This window comes from Salvelinus alpinus, chromosome 2 (assembly GCF_045679555.1).
Source record: "Salvelinus alpinus chromosome 2, SLU_Salpinus.1, whole genome shotgun sequence".
NCBI lineage: Eukaryota > Metazoa > Chordata > Actinopteri > Salmoniformes > Salmonidae > Salvelinus > Salvelinus alpinus.
In genome coordinates, this window is record NC_092087.1 from 82,504,674 (window position 1) to 82,518,808 (window position 14,135).

The window sequence follows — 14,135 nt, forward strand, 5'->3', positions numbered from 1 at the left end:
TGGTATAGTATTCTAACAGCATCATATAGTTAATATAGTGGTATAGTATTCTAACAGCATCATATAGTTAATATAGTGGTATAGCACCATGTGAGGTTAGCCCTGTGTAGCTCCTGTAGGTAACAGGAGAGAGTAGAGAACATTGACTTCAGAGCCGTTACTCTGACTAGCTAAACATAGTTTAGTATTCTAACAGCATCATATAGTTAATATAGTGGTATAGTATTCTAACAGCATCATATAGTTAATATAGTGGTATAGCACCATGTGAGGTTAGCCCTGTGTAGCTCCTGTAGGTAACAGGAGAGAGTAGAGAACGTTGACTTCAGAGCCGTTACTCTGACTAGCTAAACATAGTTTAGTATTCTAACAGCATCATATAGTTAATATAGTGGTATAGTACCATGTGAGGTTAGCCCTGTGTAGCTCCTGTAGGTAACAGGAGAGAGTAGAGAACGTTGACTTCAGAGCCGTTACTCTGACTAGCTAAACATAGTTTAGTATTCTAACAGAATCATATAGTTAATATAGTGGTATAGTACCATGTGAGGTTAGCCCTGTGTAGCTCCTGTAGGTAACAGGAGGGTGTAGAGTAGAGAACATTGACTTCAGAGCCGTTACTCTGCTTCTGATTGACGTAGCGAATGAGCTTGTCCAGGTTCTTATACCACAGGTTGGCGTTCTCATACTGGAAGTCTGACCCCATAGTCATTATGATGTGGTTGGTTTTATACACCAATGCCTGGTGCAGGGGAGAAGAGAGAGAGTGTGTTATTATTATGACTAACCTGTGTGTGTGTGAACGACCTGTATGTGTGTGTCTCATCTCTAACCTGTGCATGTGTGAACGACCTGTATGTGTGTGTCTCATCTCTAACCTGTGCATGTGCGATGCGGAGGAACCTGGTCACCACATCGTCAACATTATAGTCCTCCAGATCAGGGTCGTCTCTGATTGGTGGATCGTCACATGACTGGTCCCAACAGAATCCCTCCGGAGGGTTGTACCCGTTAGGAAGGATACCTGGAGGAGAGGGGGCTGGGTTAGGCTACTGGGGTGCTAGGGGTCAGGGTTCATAGGTGGGAGGTCAGGTCAGGATTGATCACATGACTGGTCTCAACAGAAGCCGTCGGGAGGGTCGTACCTGTTAGGGAAGATACCTATGGGAGAGGGAGCTGGGTTAGGCTACAGCGGTGGCTAGGGGTCAGGGGTCAAGGTGAGATCAGTATTGATGAGGGGGGAGGGGTTTTGTCTAGAAGGGATACAGCTTTCGTCAAAATTGACTTTTCGTAGCAGGTTAGGAGAACTTACACTTTTGACGTCAATTTGACACAAGCTGTATCCCATCTAAACATTGACCGGGGAGACGGGTGTTAGACTATAGACTACACTTGAGTGGGGAGAGAGGACAGATGTTAGTGCCGAAAGGGAAAGAGTAATATTGATGAAGAAAATGGGATATCCCAGGTCTATTGCAAAAACTGAATAGGTTGTGAGCAATATGACAGAAAATATCTAATGGAACGACTACGTGAAGCTGTTGCTAGAGGTCGAAGGTCAAAGGTCAGTACCCGTGAAGAGGTCAGCCATAGGGGGGGTGAGGCTCTCGCTGGCCCTCCACAACATCTCCTGTTCCTTGGCTACCATCCTCCTGCTACGATCCTGGTAGTCCAGACGACCAAAGAAGAAGCCGTCATAACCCATCTAGAACAGAGAACCATCAGTCAATACACACACACAACATGGTTTCTTGTCTCACACACCGGGTAGGTGCAGTGAAATGTGTTGTTTTACAGGGTCATCCATGGTAGTATGATGCCACCTGGAGAAAATTAGAGTTTGGTTCTAAATGTTTAACCTTCTCGGCTCGGGTATTCAAACCAGCAACCTTCAGGTTACTGGACCAACGTTCAACACTAACCTCTAGGCTACCTGCCACCCATTCAATACAATAAACACAGTAAGGATTCTAATCGTCCCTCTGACCTTGTAACTGAATGGAAAGATGAGGGAGACTCGTATCGTGTTATTTCTGACATGGAAAACTTTGACTACATTTGTTTTGCCCCACTTCTATTCCCAACTTGGGAGCCCACAAGAACCTTATGACACTGACAACCTTTCAACAGACGAGAGTCTTGGATGGTTGTACTAGATCTATTCAGACAATGGATTAAGACATGATGGAAAAAGGAGTGGAAGAGATTTACCTGGGCAAGAATAGACAGAGGAAGTCTGACAGACAGGATATTGTGAGGTAGGAAACAAGACAGGAGATTGTGGGTTGTATTCAGTAGGAACCAAACTGGCCAAAACAGGGAGGGACCAACCAGTAATAAGAAACATTACTGTGTGCACTAATGAATACAACCCGTACCTGTGCGAACATGGAGGCGTGCTCGCGGGCGTGTCCGAAGGGGTCGATGTGCCAGGCGACGCGGGGGCGACCGCAGTGTCCGAACGTGTCGTTGAGGAACCGCAGGCCCATGGTCATCTGGTCTATGACTGCACTGTAGTGGGTGGTCGCCTCGTCACTCATACACCAGCCCCCGTTCACAAACTCCAACCGCCCTGAGAGGAGGGAGGGGGAGGGGGACAAAAGTGATGAAAACAGCAATAAAGAGTTATTTAACGTAATATGACTTAATCACAGGTTAATTAAAGGGGTTATAACCGTTTATAACCTCTGAATTGCAATTTACATCTGTTCAATAACACCACCAATAGCAGTCACACTCAGGTGAGAGAGATGCTTTATAACACCTACATCCCTCCTCTCATTAACCTGCTGTCTGACTGGCTCCTTCCCCAGCGGTAGAAGGTAGACTCTACATCTTTATAACACCTACATCCCTCCTCTCATTAACCTGCTGTCTGACTGGCTCCTTCCCCAGCGGTAGAAGGTGGACTCTACATCTTTATAACACCTACATCCCTCCTCTCATTAACCTGCTGTCTGACTGGCTCCTTCCCCAGCGGTAGACTCTACAGCTTTATAACACCTACATCCCTCCTCTCATTAACCTGCTGTCTGACTGGCTCCTTCCCCAGCGGTAGACTCTACAGCTTTATAACACCTACATCCCTCCTCTCATTAACCTGCTGTCTGACTGGCTCCTTCCCCAGCGGTAGAAGGTGGACTCTACATCTTTATAACACCTACATCCCTCCTCTCATTAACCTGCTGTCTGACTGGCTCCTTCCCCAGCGGTAGAAGGGGGACTCTACATCTTTATAACACCTACATCCCTCCTCTCATTAACCTGCTGTCTGACTGGCTCCTTCCCCAGCGGTAGAAGGTGGACTCTACATCTTTATAACACCTACATCCCTCCTCTCATTAACCTGCTGTCTGACTGGCTCCTTCCCCAGCGGTAGAAGGTGAACTACATCTTTATAACACCTACATCCCTCCTCTCATTAACCTGCTGTCTGACTGGCTCCTTCCCCAGCGGTAGAAGGTGGACTCTACATCTTTATAACACCTACATCCCTCCTCTCATTAACCTGCTGTCTGACTGGCTCCTTCCCCAGCGGTAGACTCTACATCTTTATAACACCTACATCCCTCCTCTCATTAACCTGCTGTCTGACTGGCTCCTTCACCAGCGGTAGAAGGTGGACTCTACATCTTTATAACACCTACATCCCTCCTCTCATTAACCTGCTGTCTGACTGGCTCCTTCCCCAGCGGTAGACTCTACATCTTTATAACACCTACATCCCTCCTCTCATTAACCTGCTGTCTGACTGGCTCCTTCCCCAGCGGTAGAAGGGGGACTCTACATCTTTATAACACCTACATCCCTCCTCTCATTAACCTGCTGTCTGACTGGCTCCTGACTCTACATCTTTATAACACCTACATCCCTCCTCTCATTAACCTGCTGTCTGACTGGCTCCTTCCCCAGCGGTAGACTCTACATCTTTATAACACCTACATCCCTCCTCTCATTAACCTGCTGTCTGACTGGCTCCTTCACCAGCGGTAGAAGGTGGACTCTACATCTTTATAACTACTTCCTGACATGTTTTATAAAGGCTCTATAACCCCTCTCTGGCCTCACCCTCATTGACCAGCTGTTTGACAGTGTTCTGCATGTCATCAGTCTGTTGTTTCCACCAGCGGTAGAAGAAGGCTGTCTCTACGTAGATGAAGCGTCTGTCAGGGTTCTTCAGCAGCTGGTCCACCACAGAGTCCAGAATGTACTGCACCCCCGCGTGCTGGATGTCATTACGGTCTGGAACGACGACAGGCAGGTTACATACACGGGTTAGACACACACACACACACTAACGTGATAAGACGTATGCACACATGATACAACATCTATCATGCGGTTCACATCCACCCAGTCATGAGGTTTGAACTGTAAAACCATGTGATTCTAGGTTATTGTAGGTGTTATGTATGCCTATAATAAAATATAATAAAAGCCTCACAACTATGGTTTTAACAATGGGTCAGTTTAACTTTTAACTATACCACCTTGACTTATGACATAGCTGTTTATGAGTGTGTTTGTGTGTGTAGATGTGAGCCACATGATGGGGGGGGGGGGGGGGGGGGTACAGACCTCCATAAAAGTATTGGTCCACGGTCTTGAGCCAGCCAACGTCGTCGTGGGTGTGGGGCACTAGATGCACGTTCAACATCCCAGGCTTGGTAGCATGACATGACTAGGATGTGTAGTACACACAATGGGAAAATAATTAGGGATTTTAGCTGGTGGGCTAATGTTATGTTAAGGAGAGAGGCATATCAGAGGCTACTTAGCTTTACAAAAATTGTAACGTTGTAATTGTAATTTAATTAAACCACCAATGATAACAGTGCAAGATCAGACTTAGTGCAAGACTGGCTAGATCGAATGTGATTTGTAGCTTCCATTTCACGTTTTATGTGGAAGTAAAAATCTGTTATGCCAGGAATATAACTTCTGCTACTGTGTTCTCTACACGAAAATGAAAGTGTTTGAAATCGGCTAAAGCTGGAAACAGTGAAGAAGTTTATCAAAGCTGCTATACCAATACACGGTTTAAGTGTTTCAGTTGCGTTTTTATTCACCACAATAGGGATAGGAACTATAGACGTACCTTGTATCCACATGTCGGACTTTCTTGGGGTGTTTGACTGACGGGAAAGCCCCAAACGCCGCTTTGAAATAATAACAGGAGGAACACAAACGGTGTATACACCGGAGTCGCCATCTTGGAAAACAGCCACGAGTCATGTGACATTTGTTTATGTATCTCTCATATCATGTGACTTCCCCCCAGACCACGCCCTCTAGGGGCAGTCCTATTCTTTTTTTATGCTTTGAAGGGGGAAATTGGAACGTTGATAGTAAAATTGAGATTGAAAATGTATAATTGGTTTATTGAAGACAGTAACAGTTACACAGCCCACATGAATACAAAGCTGCACATTCATTGTAATAGTCACAGAGAAATAAATGATTGAAGGAATGGGGAGGTAGAGAGAGATGGGGCCATAGAAACCATAGGCTACCCAGCATAGCCTATCCCACTATTAGTCTGACTATAACTCATGAAATAATGCACTTTATAGAAAATACATATTTCCTTCAATGTCCCTTCATGATGATATAATGGCATTCAAAACCTTTCCAACTAATAGTATTTTGAAATAGCTACATTCGACATTTGGCTACATTGCATTTAGTTGGATTGACCTGAGCTTATTTTTCACATGATGTTATTGTTAAGTAACAGTCACAGTGATCAATAGAATAGGGTGATTGATCAAGATGGCTTCATGGCTGCTGAAGTGAAGTCTCTGTTTACAATAGGGCCACATTGTGAATGATATTTGAATGGAGAGGCCATGCATACAATATGCTGCTCAGTTCAGACTCTCCTTACACAACAACATTGTCTTTTCAGCATCACTAGTTTGGTGACTTGAGATAGCCTTTCCTAGGCCTATCCAAGTAACACAACGCCTCCACGGAGTTGAGCGCAGATTAGAGTTTTTTTGGCAACGATACTTCAAAAATTATTGATTGATGTCAAAGTAAATGATTAATCCCTTACCGTGGACCTATGCTGAGTTGACATCTTGAGTTGACATTTCAGGGAGGCAGGTAGCCGAGCGGTTAAGAGTGTTGGGCCAGTAACTGAAAGGTTGCTGGTTTGAATCCCCGAACTGACTAAGTTAAAAATCTGTCGATGTGCCCTTGAGTAAGGCACTTCACCCTAATTGCTCCTGTACGTTGCCCTGGATAAGAGTGTGTGCTAAATGACTGAAATGTAGAGCAACAACAATGAGTAAACAATCAGTTGTTGGTTGTAGCTATTAGGAGGTTCATTTTAAACACAGTGGAGGAGTTGAGGTACCTGGTAAAGCTAAAGCAGGGTTCTGGCCATAACAAGAGAGGGCAGCAGAGTTAGGTTTGGGCTCTAGGATGGGTACCCATTGGGTCAAGAGAAGGTGTTCAGAAAGAGAGAGGTTAGGGAGCAGTAAAGAGTTAGGTAGGGTTCATGTTGAGTCCTTTCTGGGGCAGAAAAGCACATTTGTGTTTACTTGTAATCAATGGTATTTGTTCGGCAGTACGCAGGAAGAGTTCCCATTGGGTGGAAATAAGAGATCCAGAAACAGAAGAGGTTAGTTCCCGTTGTGTGTTTCATGTGGACATATCAACAGTGTGGCGTCCAGGTCCAACCGAAACGCTGGGTACAGCGGCTGAGAGAACGGACACCTGAACGTGTGGAGCAGGGAAACGGCGTCCGACGCCACACTATAGAAGGACAACGCTCCCTTCTGGTGTTCCAGAAACACGCCGATCCGCGGGCACAGGGGCGCAGCTACGGTCGTCTTCCGGTTATCGTGCCACGCGGCGTACCCGGCGTGCGTGCACCTCAGACGCCATGAGTTCTCGTTCCGTCCCAGCAGACAGGGTTTTCCGCCTCCTTTAGATTAGAAAAATAAGAAAGAAAATAAGATTCGAAAACCTTTGGCTGTCCCTATATAATGCACACATTTTGTCCCGAGCCAAATAGGACGTTTCAGACCAAGCCTTGATTAGAAAGTGATTATTACAAACACTTTGTGTGTGAAATGTTGACATTTGCAAATTGCTCAACATAACTGACATAAAAAACTATCCCGAGAAGCAGCTACCTTTACGTCCGATCCCTTTGTACGTCATCCCAATGTCCACCCACCCTCCTCCCCTCCACTCCACCTCCCAGTAGCTGGCCCCTCCAAACTGGCCCTCCCTACAGAGGACCTGGGCCACGGAGTCGAAGCGCAACGGGTGGAGGGGGTAGGACTGGGGCTCCTCTCCACAGTGAGCCCCCTGGGGACCCTCCAAGAGGAACAGGGTGAGGTGGGCCGTGTCTGGGTCCAGGGACAGACGACGGGAGCCTGAAGAGAGAGAGGAGGGGGTTAAAGATAAGCGAGCGACAGATCCATCGGGACCCTCCAGAAGGACCAGGGTGGGGGCGGGCCGTGTCTGGGTCCAGGGACAGGAGATTGAGGAGATCAATCAACCAACCAATCAATCAAATAGATGCCTGAGTCCAGAGTGATTGATTGAACAATCCATGACAATTATTTACCTGTTAGCTTAGAAGTGTCATTAACTCTCAATAGCATTATCATGACCACCGGGTACCATTTCTAACAGAGATTATTGAACTAAATACGCAACAGTTTTCGGCGCAGTAAAAAGAACAGTGACCATATGAATGTCTGTCTGCAAATATGACAGTCTTAATCTAATAGAACTATTAGAATGAAATACAAGAAATGAACAATGCACTATTACGCAATAGCGTGGTTGCCTGGCCAGAGGGACAGTGTTCTGATTGACGTCTAGCCCAGACAGATACAGTATATGCCTGCCAGAGTCTTAAGGGCCCTACACACCCTATGCAAACAGAGCGACGCAGCGCCATATACGGTCCGTTCCAAAATTTGAGCCGCACAGAAGTAGTAGAACTACGTAGAAAACGACGCGCCGTCGCTGCGTTTGAGTAAAGTGCGTAGTGGCCTTTATTCTAACCCAGACGGTGTGAATTATTAAACCTAACACCCGTCTCCATGATCTCATCCTGTCCATGGGCTTGTCTCATCATGTACCCGTTGTTCACTGTGAACAACAGACTACTAAATGTCAGAAATATCATATCCACATACTATTCATGAAGGTAAAGAAAGCACCAGACAGACATGGAGTACTTCCCAAATGGCACCCTATTCCCTATGTAGTGCAATGCTTTTGACCAGGGCCCTAGTCTAAAGTAGTGCACTATATAGGGAATAGGGTGCCATTAGGGACACAAGTGCGTTCTCAGGTTACCCTGTCGCCCTCATTAACTGTGAAGGTGGGGGGGGGGGGAGAAGGGCATGGGAGAAAGAGAGAGAGATCCCCTTTCTGAGTAGCTCTGGGTTTGTGCCAACGGCATGTCAACACCTGTGTTTGTGTGTGTGTTTGTGTGCGTGTCAGTGTGTGTGTATGTTAGTGTGTGTGTTTGTGTGTGTGTGTTTGTGTGAGTGTCAGTGTGTGTGTGTGGTGAAGTGATGGCGTGGTTGTCATAGGACAGGGCAGGGTGTGAAAACAAGGTCATCTCGGAATACCACGCGACCAGGGCAGCATCGCCACGGTGACAAGGTATACCGGTGGCATCGTCAGACTGACAAGGTGTCTCGTGGGTAGTACTTACACCTCAGGAAGGCTGCTGTGTGTGTGTGTGTGTGTGTGTGTGTGTGTGTGTGTGTGTGTGTGTGTGTGTGTGTGTGTGTGTGTGTGTGTGTGTGTGCGTGTGTGCGTGCGTGTGTGTGTGTGTGTGTGTCAGTACTTACACTTGAGGAAGGATACTCTCATCCTCTGGTCCGAGGGCTGGAGAGAGAGGGGGGAGAGAGGAAACGATGCATGCACTGCTACAGAGAGAGAGAAGAAGAAAGAAGGGAGAGGGGGTAAGGAGTAAGGAGGCGAGGGACAGAAATAGAAAGGAGGGGGAGGGAGGTAGAGAATGAGACAAAGAGGAATCAGTGTTACATTCCATCCAAATGAATCATATCAGAAGTTACTGAAAACGATTCAACTAACATCCCCTGGCCAGACATGTTCACCCTAAAGCCTGAGTCTTAGATGAGAAACACACCACAGAGGTGACCCTGAGAGAGCTGTGTGTGTGTGTGGGGGGGGGGTTGTGTGTGTGTGTGTGTGCGTTTGTGTCCTGTTTCTCTGGGCTTACCTTTCAAACACTCTCCACCAGACATGTGACAGACAGAGGAGCTCTCGTTCACTACAGAGAGGTAAAAAAGTGTGTCACATAGTGACATCACACATTGTCATTCGAGATGCATTATTGGAGTCTCTGAGAGCATAGCTGTGAAAAGATGCATGCAGTTGTGTGTGTTTGAGTATAAACTAGTGTGTGTGTGTGTGTGTGTGTGTGTGTGTGTGTGTGTGTGTGTGTGTGTGTGTGTGTGTGTGTGTGTGTGTGTGTGTGTGTGTGTGTGTGTGTCTTTACTCCCTCCACCTGCGCGGCTGATCTTGTCCACTTCCTCTCTACAGAGTTCCTCCATCCGGGCCCTGAGGTGGGACAGAGCTCTGCGGGCTGCACTAAAGCCTTCTACGGGAAGGATGAGAGGGGCTCGGTGGCGCCGCCCAGTGGGTGGGAGGACACACAGCAGGTAAGCCGCCTGGGGATGGAGAGAGAGAGGGAGGGAGGGATGGATGGAGGAGAGAGAGAGGGAGGAATGGAGGAGAGAGGGGTGATGAGTGGAGCATTTTTATCATGTCACCGTTCGTCCCTCTCTCTCTCTCTCTCTCCATCTGTTTTGACTGCATTATTATTTTTCTCCATCTCTTCCTCATTAATATTTCTCTCTCCTTTATTTTTCAGCATCCAGTCTCTCTCTCAATTATCCCTTCCTTTTCCCATCAATACCTCACTGTTTCTTCTCTTCTTCTGCTCTTCCTTCACTCCCCCCACCTGTAAGAACTGAGCATTATCCTCCGTCAGTAGCTGGCCCATTTCCTGGTCTCTCCTCCGTAGCTCCTCCAGTTCTTTCTCCAGGGTCTCCAGCTCTCTCTCTGCCCTGCCCAGGACAGTTCTCTCCCGGGCTTCCAGCCTGGCCCTCACCTCCCCCCTGGTCCTCTCCAGACGGAGGGCCAGGTCCACAAACAGGGTATTGCTGTCCTCCAGGACTAACGCAGCTGATGTCTAGGTAAGGGGAGAAGGGACACCAAATGAAGGAAAGTAAAGGAGCAACATTTTCTTCAGTAATAAGCACCAAGAAAGTAAACATTTACATTTAAATAATGTTGGTTTCATTGGTTATTTTAATTTGATTTCAAACCATACGGCTGAAATGTACTTTTATTTGTCAATGCTGGCTTGACTGGCTTGACTGGCTTGACTGCCAGGGGAATAGAGGGCAGAACGGTAGCCTGGCTTGACTGGCTTGACTGGCAGGGGAATAGAGGGCAGAACGGTAGCCTGGCTTGACTGGCTTGACTGCCAGGGGAATAGAGGGCAGAACGGTAGCCTGGCTTGACTGGCTTGACTGCCAGGGGAATAGAGGGCAGAACGGTAGCCTGGCTTGACTGGCTTGCTTTTGACAGCGAGCAACAACATGGCCAGACAATAAAGATGTAGGACCTTCATTTGACCTGACAGTTTGTTACAGCAGGAAAATAATCCTGCAGCAACATGAAATGTCAATTATAATTAATGGACATTTTTGTAAGGGTTGATACTGTCATGGTTCCACCAGAGGGCGGCAGAGACCAACCAAGAGACATTAACGACACTCGGGCGTCTTATTTACTCATGATGATGTCCCTGTTAAAAGAGGCGTGTTTTCTGTGGTCCTTTGCTGAAGGTTGAATTGGTTACCATGTGTGGTTGTTTCCTGAGTGCGTTTTTGAGACTTAGTGTTTGTTGTTTTATTCAAGTGTACTGTGATCCTGCGGCTACCGTTTCTCAGTAAAGTATTATGTTTATCCTTAACCACTGATTCCTCGTCTGGTCTCTTCTCTGCACCTGGGTCCAAACTCATCACGTCACAGATACATGTTTCGTAAGGGAAAATCAAGTCTGAATTTCCAGAGTGGAAATTACAAACCTCATAAGACTTTTTAAACCTCAAGTACACTACACGTTTTAAATGTCTTTTGTGTGCAACCTTGTGTTTCAAGAGGACCACAATAGAAATAAGTCCCAGACTTTATTGTGTGTTATCCTCCAGGATTTTACTCATGTGCATGTACGGCTTTTTCTAGTTTTATGTGAGCTTGTTTTTTTAAATGGTTTGGATTAATAAACTAAACTTCCAGATAGCAGCAGTTTTATGTTCCGGGGCGACTCTCTGAAAAAAGTCGCCCAGGCACTAAAAGCCTTTTAATCTGGTTACTATTCACTCTTTTTTTTATGTTTCAGATTCACTCTGTGTGTGTGTGTGTGTGTCTCTCTCTCTTTGTGTGTGTGTGTGTGTGTGTGTGTGTGTGTGTGTGTGTGTGTGTGTGTGTGTGTGTGTGTGTGTGTGTCGTGTGTGCTGATGTGTGTGTGTGTGTGTGTGTGTGTGTGTGTGTGTGTGTGTGTGTGTGTGTGTGTGTGTGAGACCCCACCTTGACGAGCCTCTATGCTCGAGTTGAGACTCTCCCAGCTCCCTCTAGCTACTCCTGATTCTCCCCTGTACTGACCTCTGAGAGATTCTGCAGACTGAGAGAGAGAGAGAGAGAGAGAGAGAGAGAGAGAGAAATGATCTACGATCTACTCACCTTGACATATGACACCTTCCTAATATTGAGTTGAACTCCCTTTTGGTGTCGAAAACGTTTCACAAGGATGCTTTCCTCAGGGATGCTGGTCCATGTTGACTCCAATGCTTCCCACAGTTGTGTCAAGTTGGCTGGATGTCCTTTCGGTGGACCATTCTTGACACACACGGGAAAGCGTGAAAAACCCAGCAGTGTTGCAGTTCTTGACACACTCAAACCGGTGCACCTGGCACCTAGTACCACACCCCGTTCAAAGGCACTTCAATCTTTTGTCCTACCCATTCACCCTCTGAATGGCACACATACACAATCCATATGTCAATTGTCTCAAGGCTTAAAAATCCTTCTTCAACCTGTCTCCTCCCCTTCATCTACACTGATTGAACTGACATCAATAAGGGATCCTACCTTTCACCTGGATTCACCTGGTCCGTCTATGTCATGGAAAGAGCAGGTGCTCCTAATGGTTTGCACACTCAGTGTATATTGCATATGCTTATATAGTGGACAATGAATCTTGGTCAGCAGCACTCCAGTCTGAGTAGAGCAGCATTAGTGGCGTAGCAACACTATAGCCCCATTAGTGACATACACCTACAGCACCTGCCTACTTCTCTCCTGGTATGGGAGCGATACCCCAGATAGTACAGCCTGCCCACAGCAGAGGGGGCACAGCGGGGTGTTTCCCAGTGACGTAACTAACCTGCATCAAACTGGTGCAGAGGGATGTCATCTGTCACAATCAATCATGTTCATAGGTTGCCATATTGAATAGGCTATTTATCCTCTATTCAGTTGTTAGGGATAGTGGCAGTTTGTTAGCCTGCAGGGTACAGACATGTGTTGTGCCAACCATAGACATTTCAACTAGGGTGCCAACTCGTTGTCTCTCATTGTCATGCCAACAATGTTCGGCTTGGCAATGTGTAATGGAGTTGGCAAGAGCACAAACACGTCTGGGACCAGGCTAACGGTTTGTACTCCTAGGTGGAAAGATCAACAAGTGTTTTTAGGAAACAACTTTGTTTTTAATCCGTTTTAATCACCAGGGTGATGAGTAGGCTTTGCAAAATTGTAAAGGTCCTTGAAAAGCGCTATATAAGTCCCGTGTATTATGATTATGATTACTACCTGTTTCCGCGCCCTTTGCTCGTCGATGCTGTGCAGTTCCTCTTGGTCAGACTCGCACAGCAAACAGTCGCCACTCCACTCCACCGCATCGCCCCCGTCGCCGCCCTGCTCCAGGCCCAAACGGTGCTGCGAGCACAGCCTTTCCGCCAAGCTCTCCACCGCGGCAACAAGTTTATGCCGCCGCAACGTCCCCACGTCGCGGTGCGGCAAGACGTGGAGCTCGCAGAAAGACGCCAAGCACACCAGACACGACTTAAGCGCTTTCAGTTTGTTCTGAACCGGGCAGAAGTCGCACGGAACGTCCCCTACGCCGCCTAGATACAACTCCGGCGCCGTAGCCAGTTCGTTCAGTTTGAGTTTGTCCACTACCTCTTGTAGCACCGTGTTCCGCCGTAGCACCGGTCGAGGTATGAACTCTTCCCGACATTGCGGACAACTGTAGTGACCAAGGTCGGTTTGGTCCCAATAACAGTTCATGCATGCCATGCAGTAGGTGTGTCCGCACGGAATGGACACCGGATCCTTCAAGATATCCAGGCAAATAGGGCACCTGAATTGGCTCTCTGTTACCGAGATATTCGCCTCTGCCATATCGGTAAGGAGTTTTCGTATGTTCTCCCTCTCGAGTCTCTGTAGACTATTTCTCCGTAAAAGAAAAGAAACCAAAAAAGGCACTCCCTGATTCCCGGTGATTCCCGGTTGGTTGTTTGTGTATGTGACGGGGAGCGGTTGCGGCTCAGGTCTTACAGGAATAGCCTAGGCTTCCGATATGTCATCCATTCCATACGGGAGCTAATTACGAGAGTAGACTACATCAGAAAGCGTTTTAGGGATCCATGTAAATACAAACCCTGACGTCAACCCGTCTCTCTTTACCGTATGACTTCAACTACCTAGTTCACCATAATAAACGCACAATACTACAGATTATTGCTTATAATACAGTAGTTCCCCATAATAAACGCACAATACATAACAATAAAACAGATTATTACTTATAATACAGTAATTCCCCATAATAACCTATAGTCTACAATAATAACAGACACAAACACAAGTTACTACAATATTCAATTTTAATGTAATGAAGTATATTATACCGATTATATTTGCATGAGTCTTTTATTTAAATGAATATATTTCATTTTTATTCACATTATTAAAATAGTAGGATATTTGTGGAACTAAATTGAACAGTTCATGGAAATAATATTTAAGGTGTGTGTGTGTTGGAGAGAGAGAGA

General features: G+C 46.5%; 2 protein-coding genes and 1 pseudogene across 3 annotated transcripts; all 3 read right to left on the reverse strand.

Moving 5' to 3' along the window:
- Window positions 1-237, reverse strand: part of LOC139541408 (tripartite motif-containing protein 16-like) — an 8,032-nt pseudogene extending 7,795 nt beyond the window's left edge.
- A 261-nt stretch (window positions 238-498) lies between these two features.
- Window positions 499-5,231, reverse strand: LOC139567955 (lysosomal alpha-mannosidase-like). 2 transcript variants are annotated; one of them, XM_071389590.1, is made up of 7 exons: window positions 5,099-5,231; window positions 4,579-4,681; window positions 4,069-4,242; window positions 2,379-2,572; window positions 1,573-1,705; window positions 879-1,024; window positions 499-742 (listed from the first exon to the last, which is right to left on the reverse strand). In XM_071389590.1, exons 1-7 carry the CDS (start codon window positions 5,210-5,212, stop codon window positions 515-517), a joined length of 1,092 nt encoding a protein of 363 aa, XP_071245691.1. In that variant the 5' UTR covers window positions 5,213-5,231; the 3' UTR covers window positions 499-514. The 2 variants fall into 2 exon arrangements, with proteins under 2 accessions (XP_071245691.1, XP_071245692.1); XM_071389591.1 differs by lacking the exon at window positions 499-742 and adding an exon at window positions 1,146-1,161 and having other exon boundaries at window positions 884-1,024.
- A 472-nt stretch (window positions 5,232-5,703) lies between these two features.
- Window positions 5,704-13,627, reverse strand: LOC139567956 (E3 ubiquitin-protein ligase TRIM47-like). Its single transcript, XM_071389592.1, has 8 exons — window positions 12,892-13,627; window positions 11,761-11,916; window positions 9,971-10,201; window positions 9,515-9,677; window positions 9,227-9,277; window positions 8,832-8,909; window positions 7,146-7,391; window positions 5,704-6,934 (listed from the first exon to the last, which is right to left on the reverse strand). The coding sequence occupies exons 1-8, from the start codon at window positions 13,480-13,482 to the stop codon at window positions 6,630-6,632; spliced, it is 1,821 nt and encodes a 606-aa protein (XP_071245693.1). The 5' UTR covers window positions 13,483-13,627; the 3' UTR covers window positions 5,704-6,629.
- Window positions 13,628-14,135: the final 508 nt, after the last annotated feature.